Source organism: Medicago sativa, chromosome 6, assembly GCF_051527215.1.
Source record: "Medicago sativa cultivar Bolivia chromosome 6, Bolivia_mono, whole genome shotgun sequence".
NCBI classification, from domain to species: domain Eukaryota; kingdom Viridiplantae; phylum Streptophyta; class Magnoliopsida; order Fabales; family Fabaceae; genus Medicago; species Medicago sativa.
Genome location: NC_140754.1, coordinates 20811130 through 20834562, shown reverse-complemented (window position 1 = coordinate 20834562; position 23433 = coordinate 20811130). Strand labels below are relative to the sequence as shown.

Sequence of the window (23433 nt, the reverse complement as noted above, 5' to 3'; positions counted from 1 at the left end):
CACGGTCATTCCTCTCTTTCCAAAGAACCCATACGGTGGCAAACCAAATTATTCTAAAAAACATATGAGAAGATCTATGCAAACCAGGCATTTTGATAAATTGAATAAAATGTTGAACTATGTCGCCATGTGCAACGTAAGAAATACCAAGCCAAAGCCAAACCTGAGACCATAATGAACCGAAAATGTCACATCCCAAAAATAAATGATTTGCTGTCTCTGGACTGCCACAACCAGTCACACAAGCCGCTGCTTCTTGAGTAATAACCCTCCGTCGAACCAAATTATCCTTCGTTGGAAGTCTATTGCGGAGTAGTCTCCACACAAACACCGACACCTTAGAGGGAATCTGCTGATGCCAAATGTCTAGACCCTGGTGACTGTCCCCCCTCTCGGACGTGGTAGTAAGGAAGCGGTATGCCCCCCTAACCGAATATCCATGCATAGGATCTAACAGCCATCTCCAAGTGTCCTTCACATTTTCCTGAAAAACAAAGTTATGGAACAGCATAATACACTCCCTCACGCTCTCCTCCTCCCAAGCAAACAAGCGGCGACGCCACAAACAACCCCTCCCTTCAGCCGCTCCCAAATCCCTCCACATCTTCTCCACCGAACACTCCTTGTCAACAGACAAATCAAAGAGGCGGGGAAATTTCGTTTTCAAAGGAATTTCCCCCACCCAAATATCATGCCAGAAATAAGTACCCCTCCCATCTCCAACCACCCTCCGAATATTACTATCAAACCACCTACCAACTCCCTCACCAACCCCTTCACGAATCTGACACACAGACCTCCACCAAGCCGAACTATGGCTATCTACCTCTTTCAACCGACCTCCCTCCTCACCATACCGAGCTTTTAGAACTCGATACCACAAACCGTCCTTCTCAACCAACATCCTCCAACACCATTTACCCATTAACGCCAAATTAAAAGCACCTACCCTCTTGACCCTCAACCCTCCGTCCTCCTTTGGAGTACAAATGGACTCCCACTTTATCCAAGCAATTTTCCTAAAATCCTCACCTCCCCCCCCAAAAAAAATTATTAAAAATAGTTTCAATAGAAGAGATTATACCTGCAGGGGCTTTGAAAAAGGAAAGAAAGTAAATCGGCAATGAGGACAGGACAACTTTGATAAGGACCAAACGACCACCAAAAGAAAGAGAGTTATGATTCCACGACGACAAGCGCAAGACAAGACGATCAACCACAGGTTTCCAAAAAGAGATTTTTCTAGAATCACCGCCGATAGGCAACCCCAAATAAACAAAAGGAATGGTACCTTTGCGACACTGCAACATCGTAGCAGCCTCTGACAACCAAGAATCAGGAATGTTAACACCAGTTAGCATACTTTTGTGAAAATTCACTTTGAGACCCGATATCTCCTCGAATAAAAGCAACACCGATCTCATAGTGCGGACATTTAACCAACTCTTCTCGGCCATAATTAACGTATCATCCGCAAACTGTAAATGCGTCAACCGAACCTCGTTATTGGCACCGATATCGTACCCTGTAAACAACTGCGCCCTTTCAACTGTATTCATGAGCACATTAAGACCCTCAGCCGCTAACAAAAATAAAAAAGGCGACAAGGGGTCACCCTGACTATTATTGAAATGTTGCAACCATATTATTTTATTTTCCAAACAACTGTGTCCTTACATGAAATGAATTGCCAAACAACCTGAATTTAAATGAATTTATGGCATGTATTAAGGGTTTAAATGAAATGAATTGTCAAACAACCTAAATTTAAATGTATTTATGGCGTGTATTAAGGGTGAGAAGGTCAAACCTGGAATTAATGCGTTAGAAATGGGAAGGAAAATGCTAGGTTAATTTTAGGGTTAGGGTAAGTTTGACCTGACAAGCTTTAGTAAGTAAGATAACATTTTTTTTTACACTTTTAAGGAATTGATTACACAAGTTTCAATGAAATACATACTCCATTCGGTCTCAAATGTAAGAAACAAAACAAAAAAAATTGATGGTCTCAAATGTAAGCAAAAATATGCAAAAATCATCCTATTAAACGTCACTATTCCAATTTTATCTTCATTAACTTTATCTAATTTATTTCACATTCCCATGTTTAACACTTTCCAAAGATTTTTCATTGGTGGAGTTCAAAAGTCATGTTTCTTTGGAAAATGTTTCTATCATTAATGTCTGCATGTGTATTACTCTAAGACAAGGGTAAAATTGGGAAAATGTTTTTATTTTTATAATGATTTATATGCAGTCAATCCACTTTTTTTAATAGGTGTACCTTTTTTTAATTCTTACATTCAAGACCGGAGAGTATATGCTTTCACAACCAATGCATCGGGACACTAGTTAACATTTCTATTAAAAAAATGCTAACTAGAGCCCTCATTAGTCTTATCTTTTGCTTTTTGCTTGTACTCCCTCCGTCCCAAATTAAGTGAGTTATTTAAACATTTCACACTTATTAAGAAAAATATATAAATGAAGGAGAGAAAAAAATAGTTTTAAGTGCTCTTTTCAAGTATTTGTGTATTTACTATTATCATAAATGCAAAGTAAAATATATTGAATTGAGAATGATGAAAGTAGTATTAATTAGAGTTAAAATTGAAAAAAAAGTAATTAATATTACATTGAAAAGTAAAATGAGTCAGTTATTTTAATATAATATTTTTTTTATAAAAGATTCACTTATTATAGAACTCTGGAAGTAAAATGACTTATTCACTTATTCAATTAACATTATTCTTGGGTCAATATGTCAAAAGAAAAACATTTACTTGATATTGATGGAAGGAGTAATCTTTCTTTTGGAATCTTCGGTAAAGAAAGTTTTTGCAACTTAATAACGTCAATTTTGACCAATTTTTTTTTATTTTTGAGTAGAATTTTGACCAAATAATTGATCACATAAATTTTTACAAGAGAATACTGAACAAAGACACACACGTGACGTAGCACATGCAGTAGTTGAGCTCACTCACTTGAATTCCCCAACTTTGAATTGATAACGTCAATTTTGACCAAAGAATTCAATCAGACCATGAATCACCAATCTTTGTATTCTTCCGATTTTTTATTTTCAAACTTGTTGATGAAAGATGCTTTTTGAGTAGGGACGGGAACATATGAGGTTTTTTTTTTTTTTTTGACAAACGAAAACATACTACGTTGCCAGGCACAAGCTTATCGTCTAACCTATTTAAAATCTAATTTCGCGGTAAAAAGATGAGACTCAATCTTTTTACAAAGTCTATTTAATTCTATTAAAATTGTCAAATTGTCAATTTAATCAAAAATCTGAAATTCAATTTTAACTTTGAAATTACGGTGATCTTAAATCTCTTTTAAATTCAGCAACTGCATGCATATTTTTAGTAGTTTTTCGGCATATCTTGTGCTGAGGAGAGTACTATAGCAGTGTTAATATTTATTTTTGCTTGTTAAATTTTTCTTTTTAATGAAAAGATGGTACAATCATTTCATTCTAACACGGTGCATATAAAACAAGTAGTCAACGGTGCATATAAATCTGAAATTCAATATTAAAGTCTTTTTAGTCTTTTACTGATTAATGTACGCTACTCACTCTAGTTTTGTGAGATCGAAATGAGTGAAAAACTTTCAATAAGAATTTTAACGTTACAACATGTCAAAACTTGAATTCGAACCCAAGACAAAGATATGTGCCATCTAATTTTCTTTTATATCCCTCTTTCTGCCGCATCCTCAATTTATCACATCTATATTTTTTATTGTCGATCGAGTAATCTAATGCTTGTAATTCAATTTATAAAGTGAATAAGTGAGAATTGGAGTTCAAACTCTAACCTCACATGTTACAAATATATTGTTCATTTCAACTGAACTATGCTCACGAGAACTCATATCTATATTATTAAGAGATGTAACAATCATTTTCCTTATTGTTTTACAAACAAATAGCAATCCATCGCCGCCACCTCTTTATTTGGAGACATAGCCGCCATATCATGTCCAAATTCATTGGTCAATCCATTATTAATCATGAAACCTTTTTTTTGGAAAACGTGCAAGAAACCATTAATAAGACACTATAAATACACATAAAGACACAAACACTTTTAACAAGTGAAGTAAACAAAGTGACACATACAAGTTGGAGCGTTCAGTTTCTTTGTTTCACTCTTGTTACAACTTCAATCCATACACATTGCCACTAAAATTATAATCATTCATTTCACAAACCATTTTTCTTGCACCTAAATTGTTTGATATATTGCTTGTTCTGTAAGAAAACAAAAAACGAGAAGATTTTTGTGATGGGGTTTGTTGATTCACAAGAGGGTAGTGATTATGGAGGACAAGGTTCATCATGTTCATGGAGGTTTTTAACTAGAAGGAAAATGGTTGATAATTCTCAAGTTGAGAACAGCAACAACTCTCATGGAGTGCAGCTTGCTAAGGAGTTAACTGTTCCTCATCTCATGGCAATTGGTAATTTAAGATAACTTTCAATCATGTTTTTCATCTGGGTCAGATCAATTTCAGTTTCAACTTTCCTTTTCACTTTTCTGACTGTTGTTTTGTTAATATTTTTAGTGTTAACTCTCCGGTTTCTAGTGGAAAGGTGTAAATTTTTTAATACTGTCAACAAATCAGAATCAATTACATGTGTCTTTAGATGTAATGATAAATGTTAAATATTTTTAACTGACAGGGTAAAAAAAATTACACTGATTTTTTAGTGTTGTTATTTAACTGGTTTAAGGTTCTTTTCTTGTTTGAATTTTGGTTTTCCAGACCTCCCAAGAAAACTGAAGTGACCCTTTGACTTGAATATTTTAATTTGGTGCTTTGTATTATATTATATTTGGGTAGAACTATGTTGATAAGATATTATTTATTTAATTTGGATTTAGGTGTTGGTGCAACAATTGGTGCTGGTGTATATGTTTTGGTTGGAACAGTAGCAAGGGAACATGCTGGACCAGCTTTACCACTTTCATTCATGGTAGCTGGAATAGCAGCAGCTCTTTCAGCTCTCTGTTATGCTGAGTTGGCCAGTCGTTTTCCTTCTGCTGGAAGCTTGGTGAAGGGTATTTATCTATTCACCTTCTTAACATTCTTATGCTTTCTTGCATTAAAAGATTGAAGTGCTTGTGTAGACTGCATAGCTTATTACATATCAATTGAGAGTTGATATATTTTGTGTATAATGTTTGCAGGGTTTCTTGGTTGATTGGCTGGTCCTTAATACTGGAATATGGGATCGGTGGAGCTGCTGTTGCTCGTGGCATAACCCCTAATTTGGTATACTGTTAATCTACTATTGTGTTTTCAATGTTCTTTTCTTAAAATCAGAATTCTGTTGGATGCTTTCTTTTCATTAGTTTAAACAATATTGTTAAATAGCGACACTATTGCATAGCAGAATTTGAACAAAATAGCGGCTATAACGTTACTATAGCAGTGTCGCGCAACAGAATTTGAACAAATCACTATTTTCCATAGTCTGCATCAGACAACACCGGGAATAAAACTCTAGCAGATTAGTTTGTTTGAAATGCAAGTAAAAATTATCTGATGCGAGTGCTGATATGAGATTGATATTTCTTTGATTAGGCTGCACTTATTGGAGGTGTGGACAACTTGCCAGGATTTTTATCATATCAACATATTCCTGGGATTGATATTGATGTAGACCCACTTTCAGCCTTTATGGTATTGATTGTTACTTGGATCCTGTGTACCGGCATCAAAGAGGTAAATTTTATCGATGTTTTTACCTCAAGTCTGCTGCACCGCTTTTCGATGGTATTGCTGGATATGTTCTTTATTGATTTGAATTGTTACTACTTTGTATGCAGAGTACAAGGATACAAAGTATAGTCACATCAGTGAATATATGTGCTTTGATGTTTATCATAGTTGCCGGGGGTTACTTGGGATTCAAAACTGGATGGATTGGATATAAACTCCCTACAGGGTAATTTACATATATCTTTCTTATACATTTGGAGTTTGGTCTCTTCAAGTTATTGAAAAATATTTCTCTCTTGTTTTAATAATAGGTATTTTGCATTTGGAGTTGATGGAATGGTTGCTGGTTCTGCAACAGCCTTTTTTGCATACATAGGTTTTGATGCAGTTGCCAGCGCTGCTGAAGAGGTATAGATATAATGCTTCATGCAGCTTACCCTTTTAGATCAAATATGACCGATGCAAAAAATTTGCGATTATTTAAAATCGTCATCACCACTTCACATTCACGTCAGACTTGATATCGTAGAAAATTGAAGTTAAATACAGATCAATGTTTTCAAAACCGGACTGGAGATTGAACCGGTGAAAACTCCGAGTCATGGTTCAATCAACCACGGTTCAACGCATTTTGACAAATAAATAAATCAGTATTAAAATATATTTTTTTGAAAAGAAAAACAAACTAGTTAAATCAGCCTCAGTTCAGCCCATTTTGACTTTATTCTAGAAGACTGAGACCTGACAGTGGTTGAACCAAGCAACAGATTAACTAGTTCAATCGTCTGGTCCGATTCTGAAAACATTGATACATATGATGCGGCTGCGTATTGGTCACAGACACTTCAAAAACCTCGACGACACGATTTCCATTGCCGTTCAAATTTTCTAAGTGTTTTGCTTTGATCTAACAGGTGAAAAATCCTCAAAGAGATTTGCCAATAGGAATTGCAGCTTCACTGTCTCTATGTTGTGGATTGTATATGATAGTATCAATTGTTGTTGTTGGTTTAGTACCTTACTATGATATCAATCCCAACACCCCCATATCTTCTGCGTTTGCTGCAAATGGCATGCAATGGGCAGCGTAAGTTTTACAAGTTTGCAACTCTATTACGAATTTCTCTGTAGCGTATTCAATGTGTCCATTTTGTGTATAAATATTCATAAAATACCATTTTCTAAGAATGCATTAGTTTTCTAAGTGATTTTTCATGATTGTGATTACAGATACATTATAAATGCCGGGGCTATTACAGCTCTATGCTCATCATTGCTCGGTGGAATGATGCCCCAGGTACTCTATGCTCACAATTTGTTCACTATAAAAATATAATAGTCCATAAAATGTTTCTATTTCCTAGGAAAGATTATTGATGTGGCTTGTTTAATGCCTCTCAGCCAAGAATTTTAATGGCTATGGCAAGGGATGGACTACTGCCACCATTTTTTTCTGACATAAATAAGCACAGCCAAGTTCCTGTAAAGAGTACCATAGTTACTGGCCTTGTTTCTGCAGCCTTGGCTTTTTTCATGGATGTCTCTCAACTTGCTGGCATGGTAAGTCGAATCATTTGTATCGCAAAATGTAAAAGAATGTTACTAGCTAATATATATTTATAGTACTAATGTCTATTTTGCTTGTGTTCTACAGGTTAGTGTAGGCACTCTTCTTGCATTCACCATAGCATCAATATCTGTGTTGATAGTCAGATATATTCCCCCTTCTCTACAAGGACCAATTGATTCAGAATCAATGGAGTGTGGATGGAGCCATTTGGTGACAAATGTAAAAGATGAAAACAAGAAACCTTTACTTGTCAAAGAGGACTTATCAGCTGATTATCCCGTTCTTGCCAAACATCTTGCAATAGACAACTGTGAGTTATGATTTTCATTTTCTATATAGTTGTTTTCATCGACACTTCAGATTGAAGACGTGTTTGGTGTTCAACACGTGTACATGTCTGACACCGACACGGAACCAACACTTGTTGGTACATCTAATTATACAAGTTTCTGAAATTTTAATTATGCCGATGTGTCAGTTTCGTGTCCAGTGTCCGTGTCAATGCAAAATGTAACAATTATTGCTCCAGATATGCAAATTATATGCAATTTCATTTTAGGTCTTTCATTCTATTATTTGACATATGTTACCTTCATCCTCACTCCTATTTTTTTATGGATGCAGATGTACATAATGGTAATAGGAGAACAGTTGTTGGCTGTGTAATAGCATCCATATGTTTAGGTGTATTTGTCCTTACATTTGCAGCTTCTTCTACATATCTTATCAGGTTAGTTTAGAGGCTAGCAGTTACATTCTATATACTTTATTAATGTTGCATATGTCATTTAAGTATTTCTAAAAAATTAACTAAAATCACATTTTATGTTTCTTATTATCAGTTCTGTTAGATTTACATTATGTGGAGTTGGTGGCATTCTTCTTTTGTCTGGCTTTGTCTTCCTAACATGTATAGATCAAGATGATGAAAGACACAACTTTGGTCACTCTGGAGGTATGGTTTACATTTTTTTTATGGTATAGTTAATATACACATTGCTTTGAATTTCTACATCATGATATTTGCAGTATTGGAATTGAATTGCTACAAAATAAAAAATCATTAGTCCATGGGTATTGAATTAAAATTGACTCTTATTTATTTGTTGTTCAGGTTTCACATGTCCATTGGTGCCTCTGCTGCCTATAATTTGCATTCTTATCAATTCATACTTACTTATTAGTCTTGGGTAAGTATCCATATTCAATTTTGAAAGTGTATATGACTTTCTTTTCAATTTTTTTTTAAAGAAATCTAATATTTTACTTTAAAATATCAAGTGACATTATTGAAAAAATAAAGTAGATTTGAAATATTATTGATAAAAACAAATAGTAAAAATGAGATATGGTCTAAAGCAATGTTGCACATACACTTTTGACTGAAGGCATGTTGTGGTGTCCACTCCGACACTTGTGATAACCTAAATTTTGTCATTTTCTCAAAAAATTTATCCATATCACAATGTAAGTGTCAGAATCGTATTTGGTATCCGTGCTTTATAGGTCTAAATAGAGGTTAGAAAACTTAGACAATTATTGCATTACCAAGACTATGTTTTACTCCCTCCGTCTCACAATTATTGTCTCTTTACCATTTTATTTTTTTCTCAAAATAATTGTCACTTTACAATACCAATGCAGCATTTATTATTTTTTCCCACTATTATACCCTTATTTATTGAATTACATCCAACTAACTACTCCACTAACTGCAATTAATAAGGGTGTTTTAGTAAATGCTACTAATTTTACCATTGGAATCAACGCAATTAATCATTTCCTTAATAACCGCGCACAAACCTTAAACAACTAATATTACGAGACGGAGGGAGTATAAAACTACATTCCAAGATTTTGTGAAGTTTAATTAAACATATATACAAAATATCTAACTTATCATTTGTGTTTTATTTTTTTGAAGGGGTGCTACTTGGTTGCGAGTTTCTATATGGCTAGCAATAGGAGTAATTATTTATGTATTCTATGGTCGAACCCATAGCTCTCTAAAAGATTCAGTTCATGTGAAGGCTGCTCAAGTTGATAATACCACAAGCCTTCTTGCTTAATTATACAAACCTATCTCATTAGGGCAAATATCCCACCATGTTGATCTTATTTGTAATAATCATTGTACAGAAAATGCAAAATGTGAAAGACGTATTTTATAAGAAATTAATCATGTGAAAGATGTATTAGGTCGAAATAGTCATAGTTTTTTTTTTTTTTTTTTTACTTAGAGAAGAAGAAATTAATCATGTGAAAGGTGTATTTTATAAGAAAAATATATGAAATTTTGATTGTTGATTTTGAGTACATAGAAGAGCTGAAATAATGAATTTTTAAAGCCATTATACTTGACCTCTAGATCTTCTTATCCTACTTTAAATTTGTATTTTGCGACTCACTTACAAAGTGAAGATATGTGGTTCCAAGTGTGGGTAAAAAATGATAGAAAATGGTTCCAAGTGTGGGTAAAAAATGATAGAAAAATTTGGCAAGTATTGGAGTGAATATTATAGAGTAATGATATTTGTACAACCATTTAATGACAATTTTTAGGATAATCCTCTTTTTCTCTTTCTATTGGTCAAAAACAACAGGGAGAGATAAAGAAAGAGAGAGAATAAGAACACACCGTGAGTATGAGAGAGAGTGTTGTTTAAAAGTTGTCACATAATGGTTGTACAAATATCATTTCTCATATTATATTGATATTTGGAGCTAATCTTTATCTAACCAAGAAGTACAATTTTTTGAAAGTTATATATATCATAAATTTAATTCACTCAATAGTGAAAATAAGTTACAAAATATCAAGATGAGTTAGTATAAAGTATGATGAGTATTCCTTAGCAGATGAACATGTGTAATTAACTATATTTCTCACTTATTTATCTTTTTTCTCACTCTTTCTTATTTGTGTATCTCTTACTTTCTTTTCAAAATCAAACATACTCTAGAAGTAAGTTTTATGGTATTGAAATAATATTTATATGCAATTGAAGGTGGCAAATTAAGAAATAGAATATGAGATATCGAAGATAAAGTAATATTTGCAAGTTAAGCAAGATAAAATATTTCATAAAACTATAGCTGAGTGAGTATTATAAGTTTGAGTAGGTCTACATAATGTTTGAGATGCTCTTATGTGATTTGTTGATTCAATTATAAAACTCAAAAACCACCATATAAATATACGGTGTGTCTCTCTTTGTATAAATACATTTCTTTTATGAAATGGCTCACACTCATACACACAAAAGTTGGCAATTTTTACTTTTTTTTTTTTTTTTAGTTTCACTTTATTTAAACTAATCTTTTCTTCCTGATGCTAGTTCAAATAACAATAGCCTGGCCTATAAATTGATGTTTCCAATTTATTTTTGACTTCATGCTTGATTAAACCACTGCCCCAATAATTATCTTGATAGATTAATATGTTTATTGTGATTATTATTAAGTAAATGTGTGAAATAAGATTCTTATAGTTTTTTTAAGATAATTTTTAGTTTTAAGGTGGATAGCCATTAATTAATATTGGGTTAATTGTTAAAATAAGTCTGAAAAATGACCCTGTAAAAATAAAAACACATATTGTAACCTTGTAATTTGAGATTCTTCTTATTAATATTTTATGATTTTTTGCAGGCATGTTTATGATGTTAAAATATGACGCTCCATAGAAAAATATGGTGTACGGACAAGAGATCAATTAATTATAAATTTTTAAAGCGCAAAAAATTCAAAAATGAAAACAACATAAATCTCGACCTATAAATTGATTTTTTTTTAGCTGACTATTTGCAGAGACATCTATAAAAATACTTTGTAAGGATGATCAAATTTTTATAGCATTTGGAATAAGCCTCAATTTATTTGAGGTTTTAACGAAAACTTGCAAAAATACAATTTTGTTTCGAGTAAACATATACTCACGGGTTAAGTTTTATTTTTACAGGGTGCTTTTATTTAAACATATACTCACGACAACCGTAGTTCAAAGTCCTAAACATGCATGCAAAAAATCATGAAAAAATTAAACATCTAAGTCACTTTTCTAGAATATGTGCTTTTATTTTTACAGGGTGATTTCTCAGGCTTCGCATATATTCCGGTGTCAATTTTAACAGTTATCCCATTAATATTTGAAAGAAGAGACCTTGTAAGTACAACTCTAGTATAAAACTATAGGTGCATTTGGTATTGTTCGGGCACAAGTTTCAACTTGAAATTCTTACTACTTTGCACTTAGTGAATGTGAGTTTTACCGATAGTGGGAGTGCATATGCCCATTACACTTACAGAAGGAAAAAAAACACTATGGAGAAAACAAAACATTAACAATAAACCCTCGATGAACAAAACCAATACGATGGTGTTGATTCAACAGGGGATCAATAGATTGACGATAGGTATTTTTCCGCTACCAATTCAATAATGAACGTTCGCTCAAGCCTTGTCCTCTCAATGTGAGGTCCATTTGAGTCAGTTGGCCTTGCCTTGTCGCTCAAGCCTTGTCCTCTCAATGTGAGGTCCATTTGAGTCAGTTGGCCTTGCCTTGCGCTAAAGGGGATTGTATCTCGATCAAAATAACATAAGAGTATCTCAAGGCACTCCAAAGTTGTAAGAAGAAGATCGTAATTAAACACATCCTTATTTACTTACATTCATGATGGAAATTTTACGATGCCTAAAAATGTTGACGAAATTTTTTACGAAGACTAAAAAGTCCATTTTTTTCTGTAGTGATTAAAAACAAAATTATGAATATTTAAAAAGACTATTTACTTAATTAACCCTTAAACGTAAATGTAAAAAAAATATATTACATCAACAACAAATACTAATCAAACTCGGTTTATAATGAAAGTCTGAGTAATATTTCTTACAAAATAAAGAAATAAACACCATACATATATCGATCTTTCCAAATATGTATTCTATATTCTCCTCATGTTCACTCGTCCACTACATAATTAACCTTCATACATTGATCTGGAAAATACCAACCAAGTGAGCACAACTCAGAACTAGTTGGATTTCCCTCAATTGAAAAATTATCAATTACTTCACCTTTCATGGAGTATAAACAAACCCTAGGTGGTGAATCTTGTAGAAAATATACACAATTGCTTGGATACCCCCATTTACTTGGTTTCTTCATTGCAGAACCTAACTTCCCCCCTAAGAAGAGAGCTTGTTCTCCTAAGTCATCCACCTTAATCCATTCCATTGCATCAAAGTCAATCTTGTAAATATTCAAATACTCATCAGCAACAAAGTCAATCATGAAAAGTTTATCATCTGAAACAACAAGCTTAAGGTCTTGAGAATCCACTTTAGGATTATTTTTCACTACTAGCCAATCAAATTTAAGGTAAAGTTCTTCCATCTTGAACTCTCCAAGTTGAGCTTCACTTGTTAGAAGAAAAAACCGATTCTTAAAAACTACTACATCCACCCAAGCTTGTTCTTCATGTGAATGCATTATCCATCCATCAATTCCAGAATGAAAAACATGATATTCACACCACCCGGCAACATCGTTGGTAACAGCTAAAATGACACTATGTTTACCTAAAGTAGTTGCCATTAAAATATGGTCATGACGAGGGGTGCTTCTTGAGATAAATGATGATATATGATAACTAAGTTGATGTCCAGTTAATGGGTTTACAAGGAAAACACGACCCCTCTTTTTATCAAAGACCATGTATCCTCCAGTAGACCCCAGTAAGAATTTTTCATCAATGTTGTTCAATCTAATCTTCATATTCTTTCTATTTATCATGTCAAACATATAGCTTGTTTTCACCATGTTGTGTGTGGATGTAAAGACAGCTAATGGTGCTATAGATTGTAAGAAGTCTTCTTTAATTCTATGATAAATCTTGTTTGACCTTTTGCATGTAGCGCCAAATGCACAAAAGCTTACAACATCTAGGCATTTAGCAATAAACTCAAGCAAATCATCAGTAAATTTTGGTAATGCTACTTGATTATCACTTTTAGTGTTTTTCGAGCGCTTTTGTTTTGCACCTGTAGAAGTAGAAGAACAATGATTATATGCATTCACATAGTAAGTCACATATGGAAATGTATGTATGTATGTATGTATATATGTATGTGTGTGTGTGTGTGTGTATTTCATATATCACATGGACCGTTTCATAAGTAGTTTTACTTGTGGACATAATATTGTATCATTGGGAATAGTACATACTAGCGTTTCCACCCGTGCAACGCACGGGCGAACAAAGATTTTTTGCGGCTTAGCCAAATTATTACTTTGAATGTACCACCAAAATAAAAACATATTATGGACTTGTTAGACAAATCAGATTATGTTGTCATCATCAAAATAAAGATGTCATCATTTGACATATAGTTCAATTTAATTTAAAGTAATTATACATAACCCTGACCAATAATGATTAATGACAACATAGGTTATAAGTGTCACAAAAAAGTAATCGACACTTGAAAGAGAAATTAATCCAAAAAAAAAAAATCCTTCTTTAAGATAGATGCATCATCGCTTCATAGCTCCAAAGTTATCTACAAAATTAAACAAAGGTTTATGCGTGTGATTAATATATATTGGATAATTCAAATTGACCATGAAGCTTAAATATACCCATATTCATACTTGATAAGCTATTTTCTACAAATTATCAAACACATCCGATAAACAACATTGATAGTTGAGGTGCATGGATTTGCCATCTTCATCCAAAATCAACATTTTCAACCCTGAGTGGAGTTTGTCTAGTAATTTAATTGAGTGGAGTTTGTGAGTTTAACATTAATACAATTGTTAATCACAACAATATTTATACCTACAATATAATAGTAACATAAACTAAATAACTCTAGCCCCCCATGTTTGAAGAATATGAAATTTTGGACTTAAATCAAATACTTATAGCCTCCCATATAAAGAGAAATATAAAATTTCAAACTACCATCAAATACTTATAGCCCCCCCATGTATAGGAAATATTGATTTGCTTGAGGGTAGCATTGAAATATATGTTTAGAGAATATTCAATATGATTTATGTCATACACAGAGAGAGAGGAAGAAGAAGAAAGAAGGAGTGAGAGATTGAAAGTGTGAATTTTGAGTTTGAATTGTAGGTGAAGTTTGTCATGTAATTTAATTGAATTTTGAAATAATTTAATTTAATTCAAACTTAATAAACAAAACACTAAAAGAAATATATAAAAAGAAAAAAAAATGTTACAAAATTCAAAAGGAAACTTAGTAAAAAGTCATTGTCAATAATAGCTTCAACATCTACTTCACAAATAAGTAAGCATCTGTTATGCTTCCCATAAATCATACATCATTTATATCAATTTAATCAGTTTGAGTTACAAATTTGATAAAGAACTTAATACACAATTGTCTAATATTTTTTGCCTTTCAATCAATCTCTATATTTTTTTTAAATAATTGTCTATTGTTATTGTATGTAACACACTATTGAAGAACTTGATAGACAGTTGTATTCACTCTTATACTTGTTGCAGAAGCTTATAGCAACACTTTCCTATCCATGTAAAATTAGTCACATGCTAGTCTCCCACTAAGACTAGGTATGTGATTATTTGTAGTCACATGCTAGTCCCACTGGGCGTGCTTTTCTATTTTAGCCGACCCCACTTAGTGGGATAAGACTTGGTTGTTGTTGTTGTTGTTGTGCCATTTCAGTTGAACAAATAATCAAATACCTAGTCTTCACACCATGTATTCTTCAAACCTGCAATTGAAAGGAAAAGGAAAATGAAGTTGGTGTCAATTCAAAATGTCAACAGAAAGTCACTAATAAGTCATGTCTCAAACATGTATCTAGTGTGTTTACAAACATTTGAATAACCAAAAAGATAGAATGAAATCCACTATTAAAATCATGAAATAAGAACTAACACAAATAATAGCATCAAAAGATGATCTTGTAATTTGAATTTGTGTGAACTAATTATGAAATAAGAACTAACACAAATAATAGCATCAAAATGAATCTGTGTATCAATGTGTAAACTAATTAGCTTGTGCAACAAATGAACAACTATCTCTCTCAAAAATAAAATAAAAATGAACAACTATCTTGAATTAATTATGAAGTTGATTCAATTTAAACTCCAAAGATCATTCAATTGTTTCAGTCGATATGACTTTAAACCTCAAAATTACATTTGAGTGAACAATTTAAAAATAAGTACTAATTGAGTTCATTGGTTCTAATTGATAATATGTCATTGATAAGTATCTTTCAATGCTTGAATATAATAAAACAGTCCAAACATTGTATCATTGCGCTCAAATCACAACATGGCAGCACTTGTTAAAAGTGAAAAAACCTCCACAACATAAATCACAACATGTAAACAGTATATTTAAATTCCCATTTTAGATGGCATATGACTTGGATTTTTTGCTGCACAATAGTTTAATTGAAGGACTAATCTAAAAATTATAAAATTACACATTCAACAAAACCTTAATCTAAAGGAAATATAAAAAGATTTTTTTTGTTAAAACTATAAACTGGTCCGAAAACCACTAACCAAGGAAAAGAAAGATATGGATCACAACATGTTGCAGTTGTTCAAATTCCTCTAATTTTTCTTCACCTATTGCTGCACAAAAAAAAATCAAAACAGAAAATCATTTATCATTATTGCAAGTGGTTGAATAAGAAATAGAAAATGTACCCAAAAAGAGGAAAAAACAAACAAAATTAACAAATAACCTTTGAAGAGATTATCGTTACAAAAAGTGACAATAAATCTGCAAAATGAAATGAAGAAAAAGGATTATCGTTCCATTGAACCAAACAGAATCAAAAGCAGAAAACATTAATCGAAATTTCTAACAAAGAGGATTTGAATTAAAAATTAAACCATACATGAGATGATTCATGTTGAAAACGGAGATTCGTGTCTGCCTGAACTAAAGGAGAAGAAAAAATTACGATAGCGTGAATTTTAGGGTTGAAAGGAAAGTGATTGAAGGAGAAAACTTACAAAATCGTGATTGAGCATTACGCCTGAAAATGAAGGAGGCGATGGGAAAGGCAGTGAAAGAAGAGAGACAGAGAGAGAGTGAGATAGAGATTACAATCTCAATTTTTAGGGTTGAGCGATTGTGGGCGGGAGAGAGTTTTGAAATTGTAATTTGAATTTGAATTCTGATTGTACAGAGGAGACAATTTTCTGGTTTCAAAGCAGAGTGGTGGTGTCATGGTGTATGTCGTGTTTCACATATGAGGGTTGAAAAGTTTTCTTCTCAGCGTGAGAATGGGGGAAAGCGTTCCTCTTTTTTGCTTTTGCATTTATTGTTTCTGATGGTAGAGTGTTGGGCTTGGGCTTTTTTGAATATTTGTTTTGTTTTTTACTTAAAAATAGACCCAAATTTCCTTTTTCTTGGAGGGAAATCAACAAATTCAAATATTAATGCCATAAAATGGAATTTGATGATTTTAAAAATGTGAAAAAATGTGGATTACATCATTTTCAGCTCCTACTTACTATTTTTGATGATAAAATGAGCTTTATAGAAGTGATGATTTGGCATTGGGTGCTTAAGAAGTTGACACATTGGATTGAGGATGTGCCACATTGGATTGGTGTAAAAAAAGTAGCTATTTGTTGCTTCATGTTTGTATATTATTAAGATTAAGATGCACTACATGTTGCTTTGTTAGTTTTGTTCTACTGAATTAAACGTTTTGTATTTTATTTTTCATATTTGAACAAAAACATGACTTGGTTTATCCATTGAAGTTGGATTTAAGGGTTTTGGTGTGGAGATAAAATAGGAAGAATATTTGCTTCGAAAAATGTCTTACTTGCTGAGTTATCCTACTTCTTGTGGTGTTGGAACAATATTGGTTTGAAAATATTTACATTTTATTTTATTTTTCAAATCTCTTGATTAGTCTTGCCTCTCTCATGAACAATATTTGTTATGGTTAAGAATCGAGAAATGAATGCTTCTTCAAAGGAAAGTTCTTTCTTTTGCTAATTGTTATTGCATAAAATACCTACAATTGATAATTTTTTAAGACAATGGTAGATTGTTCTAATGAGATAGATTATAAATTATTCTTGGGAGGATCCAAATCTCATTTACATTATGAAGTATATATATGTTTAGTTAGCAAATGGTTTCTGGTGTGGTTTGATTTATGAGAGACTACAATATCATTTTAGAGATTTTGCCTTAAGATTATGTTTTTGGGGTCCGACCATATGATAATTTGCCCTTTCTTTTCTTTTATTGTTTCAAGCAAAAAATTTTATCATGGATGCTGGATATCTCATATACACCGTTGAATGGTATCTACCATGGCTTACAATTGTAAATATTTTATATCAGAATCATTATAGGGATGCCAAATTTTCGACACTTGTTGTTGTCATGGAACAATTTGACAACATCAATTTAACTATTGTTAACAATGAATTCAATCACATTAAGTTATGAATAATTATTCTTATTTTATTATTCAAGAAAATTAAAATAAAGATATCAATTCCAAATAAATAAATTAGGGTAAATCAAGTTAAACAACAATCACTAAGCATGTGGTGACAAAAAAATGTATAACAAGATTTAAGAGAAATGATCGATTCCGTAAAACTTAAACACAAGAAGCAAAATTAATTCTCGATGTTAATTTAGTTGTAGAAAAGCCTAGCAAAAGGGGATATATATATATATATATATATATATATATATATGTAATTAAAAAATTACTGCATAGATCCTATCAATGTCAAGACGAAATGTCGAATGTTTTGAAATTAGAGAGAATTTCATATGGAATAGAGAAGTTTAGACGTTTACTTGATGATTTTTTAGATCTAGGATCACGAGAAAGATGATGGTTGTCTTCATCTTTTTGTTTCCACTTCATGGCCCCTGCTTCACAAAGTGACACTCTCTCTCTCTCTCTCTCTCTCTCTCTCTCTCTCTCTCTCTCTCTCTCTCTCTCTCTCTCTCTCTCTCTCTCTCTCTCTCTCTCTCTCTCTCTCTCTCTCTCTCTCTCTCTCTCTCTCTCTCTCTCTCTCTCTCTCTCTCTCTCTCTCTCTCTCTCTCTCTCTCTCTCTCTCTCTCTCTCTCTCTCTCTCTCTCTCTCTCTCTCTCTCTCTCTCTCTCTCTCTCTCTCTCTCTCTCTCTCTCTCTCTCTCTCTCTCTCTCTCTCTCTCTCTCTCAATCAAGCTAAATGAAGAAGATATTAAAGTTCGAGTATTTATCTAAAATGTAGGCCCAACACAAGGATGAGGCCACTAAAGCAAGAGTTTTAGGCCTCACTTAAAAACAAACAACAAAAGGCCTCATTAGAAAAAACATATTTACTCTATAGATGTTAGAAGATTTTATTTCTTACCCCCAACTAGTACACTAAACCCCACTAAATGTGATGACTCTCACATTTTTTAAAAACAAAATTCTCCCAATTCCATGAGATTCTTACTAACTCAAACTTTGAGTTTGCCAAGATAATTATTTTTCTCGAAAAAGTAAAAGATTGAAATTTTCAGGACTTATCAGTTTTTGAGTAAAAAAGATCTAAGAAACTCAAGACATAAAACTTATTCGAAAAAGTAATATTTTAAATTTTTCAAAAAAATGTTTCGGAAAACTAAGTACAGTAGAAACTCTTTAATTTAATACTCGGTAAATTAATAAACTCTCTAAAATAATAAATTTGTCCGGTCCCGACTTGGGCCAATGTAAAAAATTGAAAAACTCGATAAAATAATAAGATAATAATTTTTCGGGAGATCCCTTTATAATTTTCGGTCCCAAGAAAATCATAAATTAATAATTCATAGAAACTGAAAAAAAAAAAATATTAAGAATACATTGAACATATTTGTTCCTCTTGTTTACATTTACTGCACTTCAAAAGTCATTATTGATTTTCAATGCATATGAACACAGTAGTTACTAATTTACGTTGAGTTCCAAGGTTCGCTGCAACGTAATTCTAAGAGGCATAGACTAATTTGCCTTTTTGTTTGGTATGTAGAGTATAATTACTTAAAAACTCTTTAAATTAATAATTATTAATTTATCGATAAATTAATAACTCTCTAAATTAATAAATTTCTCCGGTCCTGACATTATTAATTTATAGAGTTTTAACTGTATTTGAATTTTCTAAATTTAGGAAATAGAAAATAGTATGCAAATACTTTGTATAGGGAATTAACACACTTGTCCATTCATAAAACAAACAAGCAAGATAAATTTTGGACATATCATATCATGTGAATTTGAACTCAAAGTTCATATCAACAATAAACATAAATGTGTGAACGTAAGTATCGATGACAACCAATAACAAAAACAGTCGCAAACAATAACATTGTGAATTCGAGCTTAAAATTCATATCAATAAACTTAAATGTGTGGAACAAGTATCAATGAAAACTAATAACCAAAACAGCCGCAAGAAACAATATAGTGAGAACAAATTAGTTTTTGTAGGCAGTTAACAAAATCTTTTTGTTGGAAGTTAACAAAATATAATATTTGTTTATCAACCTAAACCTTATCAAGTATTCACCTATTGCTTAATTTTTGTTGTTGTTGGGACTCGCCTTAGCCCTTAGAGGTTAGGAAAGAGTAAAGGACCAAATTGTCCTTTTCCCCAAATGTTTGTCATACTAGAAGGCACGTGTCTTCAAATATATATGGAAAATAATTGTAATTATCTTAAAATCAAAGTATATGACAGTACAATAAACATGTAACAAACAATTATACTAACACATAATGACTAAAAGATTAAGGGTCTTACAATGAAGGAACTATTAGCGGAACATAGATTTCTTGCATTGTAAGCAAGCATATGAATGAATGAAAAGTGAAAGAATTGAATGAATGAAAGGAGGAATAAGAGGTTAGAGTGCAGAAGGAGTTGGTTGTAATCCAGTTATTCATTGATTGATGGAAAAGAAGCATTACAACTAATTCATCGAATTCCAAAAACGGTTATTTAACTAACTATCCTATGATTATAGATTAGTTATTATAATACACCCCGTTTAATACATAACCAAACAAGCTTATGAGACCTAATTTGTCCCTTAAGTAAACAAATTTTTCTATCTTCAATGCCTTAGTAAACACATCAGTTAGTTGACATTCAGTGGGACAGTAGATGACTTCCAACATGCCTTTCATCACTTTCTCTCTGATTGATGTGGAATATAGTTTCTATTAGATTGATTATACCATGAGTAATATAGTTCTTTGCAAGATTGATAGTTGATCGATTATCAATTGTCAACTTAAGGGGTTTTTCAACTTCACAATTCAGTTGTGACATGTTTCTTTTTGGTGGACCATAAGATTGCAACATTATTAAATTTGAGACCATATAGAGAAGTACTTCTTCTAACACTTCTATCTCCACACTAATATGAATCAGAATACTCTACAAGCTCAGCTTTTTCTTCTTTATTATCAGTAGGAAATAGCAAGCCTAGATTCATGGTTCCTTTTATGTATTTGATAATCCTATCTTAGATGCAGTAAGATGCCACTTCCTATGATGATTCATGGTTCCAACAATTTTCTTGAACATAGTAGCCTCAACCTTCTCTTATGTGCTACACTCATCAAGCTTTGCATTTGTCTCAAATGGACTTGTGACTGTGTTTCAGCCACTCATGTCAAATCCTTCTAGTAGAACATATGTATTGCGGTTGGTGCATAACTATCCCTTCTTAATTTAGTTGTGAACTCCATTCCATAAAAATAAGATAGTATTCGTAGGTCAGTAATCTCAAATTCAGATTCATGGTGTATTTGAATTTCCTAGTCCCATTGGTATTGCTTTTTGTAATCAGAAGATCATCGATTTACAAGCTTATCATTATTATTCTTAGAAATTTTGGTTGGGACTAACACAACCCCATAAAATCAGCTTGTGAGGTGAGGATTACCCCTACTTATAAACACATGTTCATGCCATATCTTATCTGATGTGAGACTCTTTTATAGTTATATCAATGTCGCGTAGGTTTAGGACAAACATGCCATATTCAACTTTGCATCTTTCAAAGCCAAGATGAATCAAAATTTGATATATTATCTTGTTCAATGCTCTAGGAGATTGCTTCAAACCATATATTGCCTTATGCAACTTGTACACCATATGCTCCTTCCCTTTTACCTCAAACCCCGAAGGTTGAGTGACAAAAACAGTTTCCTCTAATGGTCCATTTAGAAATGCACATTTTACATCTAAATAGAACATTGACCACTTCCTGCTACTAACTAATGTAACTACTAGTTTGACAGTTTCTATTCTAGCTACTCGTGCTAACACACCACATTTTAGTCAATGACTTATCTCTGTAGGAGTCCTTTAGCTACTAACATTGCTTTCTGATTTAAAAGTGTGCCATTTGGATTCAATTTGGCCTTGGAAATCTATTTCGCATCAATAATTTCCTTCTTCTCTAGTAATTCAACCATTACCCAGATGTGATTATTTTTTATTGCATTAACATCATCTATCATAGATTTCTTCCTCACACTAGTCTCCAGTGCTTCTTTATAGTTGAGTGGTTCAACATCAACTAGTAATGCAAAATGAAAGATTTCTCCATTATCGTTTATTGCACTGTTAGGAAGCATCTTACAATTTTCAAGCCTGCTAGGAACTTGTCTAGTTTTTTGCGGTCTTAGCTCTGGTCGAGATTCATTAGCATTCTCATTGACTTCATTTGTATCTTCAATGTTGTCATCTGAATCTTCACCTTGATCAGAGTCATTGAAGATGTGTGAATTCAAATTTGTAATCACAAATATGCTAATCTCAAATCCATGATTCATTAACTATCACATCTCTACCTATATGTATCTCAAATCCATAATAAGCTAATCCTAACATATTATATCATTGAAGACAGCGTCTGAGAAACAAAGTATAAGCTAATGAAATAACCTAGAAGCTCGTGAGGAAAATAATATATTTTTCACAACTGTATTTTTTAGTGGATAATTTAGCTATTTAAGACAACGTCTGAAAAATAGGGTATAAGCTAATGAAATAAGCTAGAAGCTCGTGATGAAAAGACAATTGTCAAACAGGTCTTTTTTAGCTAGGTACGGGCTTATAACCTATAAGCTAGTTTCTTGGCCTTGTCAAACAAAACCTAATTATACCTAAATATAGCTCTTGTCAAAATAAAAGGCATTCTTCTCCCCTAAAAAAAGGTATTTTCTTGTTTTTAAATAGAAGATTAAATTTATTCTTTTTTTTTTGAAAGAAAAATTAAATTTATTCTTAAATATAGCCTAAATCAATTATATTATGGAAAATAGTTTTTTTAATAAAAAATAAATAAATGTTTTCATTGCAAGTCTTATGAGGATAAATTCAAATTCAAATTCATTCATTCTTTTGTCAAAATAAAAAATAACATTCATTATTTTTCTCTTAAATTAATTTTATAATTAATTATGTCTTTAATATTTTTACAATTCAATCTCTAAAAGTTGATTCAATGAAATTGATTGTTTGACTGAATACTCGATACAGTTTTTATTTGAAAAATTTAATAAATATAAGACTGAATTGCACTTTAGACCTCCTAAATTTTATACTTTATACAATCCGATGATATCTGGCTCTTATATTTTTAAAATAGCAATTTAAACCATTTTTTTTTGGTTTTGGAAAGAGCAATTTAATCCTCTTAACATTAGCCTTTTTTTGCAAAGGTTTCACCCCCTTAATTTTAACCCGCTGATGTGGACATTTTTTTTTTTACACTATGTGCCAACTTGGTTTTTAATTAAGATTAAATTTTAAAAAATAAAAGACTTGGGTATTAGGTTCTTTCTCATATTCACTAAAATTAGAGCCCAAACAATTTCAAGTTGGAATCCAAATTAAAATTAGGTAAGTTTAAATGTAACCTATAATGATTAAGTCTTTTTATTTTAAAATTTTAATGTTAATTAAAACTCAAGCTGGGCACATAGCGTGTTTAAAAAAATGTCCATATCAACATTGATCCGGTCAAAATTAAGAGGGTTAAACTTTTGCAAGGTTAAAATTGCTATTTTGACTAAAATAC

The 23433-nt window shown here is 32.1% G+C and overlaps 2 protein-coding genes and 1 long non-coding RNA gene across 6 annotated transcripts; 1 reads left to right on the top strand and 2 right to left on the bottom strand.

The window, feature by feature from the left end:
• Nucleotides 1-4108: 4108 nt before the first annotated feature.
• On the top strand, nt 4109-9622 carry LOC146913597 (cationic amino acid transporter 2, vacuolar-like). Its single transcript, XM_085716793.1, has 14 exons — nt 4109-4479; nt 4905-5069; nt 5180-5295; nt 5608-5748; nt 5853-5971; nt 6057-6153; nt 6660-6832; nt 6976-7042; nt 7147-7305; nt 7400-7625; nt 7940-8045; nt 8158-8270; nt 8430-8505; nt 9240-9622. Exons 1-14 carry the CDS (start codon nt 4305-4307, stop codon nt 9382-9384), a joined length of 1878 nt encoding a protein of 625 aa, XP_085572919.1. The 5' UTR covers nt 4109-4304; the 3' UTR covers nt 9385-9622.
• Nucleotides 9623-12275: 2653 nt separating this feature from the next.
• LOC146913596 (uncharacterized) lies at nt 12276-13959 on the bottom strand. The gene is made up of 2 exons (XM_085720954.1): nt 13956-13959; nt 12276-13357 (listed from the first exon to the last, which is right to left on the bottom strand). The coding sequence occupies exons 1-2, from the start codon at nt 13957-13959 to the stop codon at nt 12276-12278; spliced, it is 1086 nt and encodes a 361-aa protein (XP_085577080.1).
• A 997-nt stretch (nt 13960-14956) lies between these two features.
• LOC146913595 (uncharacterized) lies at nt 14957-16957 on the bottom strand. 4 transcript variants are annotated; one of them, XR_015016375.1, is made up of 5 exons: nt 16351-16957; nt 16233-16276; nt 16077-16114; nt 15892-15963; nt 14957-15083 (listed from the first exon to the last, which is right to left on the bottom strand). It is a non-coding gene; the product is annotated as an uncharacterized LOC146913595 (long non-coding RNA). The 4 variants fall into 4 exon arrangements; XR_015016374.1 differs by having other exon boundaries at nt 16233-16271; XR_015016372.1 differs by having other exon boundaries at nt 16233-16957.
• Nucleotides 16958-23433: the final 6476 nt, after the last annotated feature.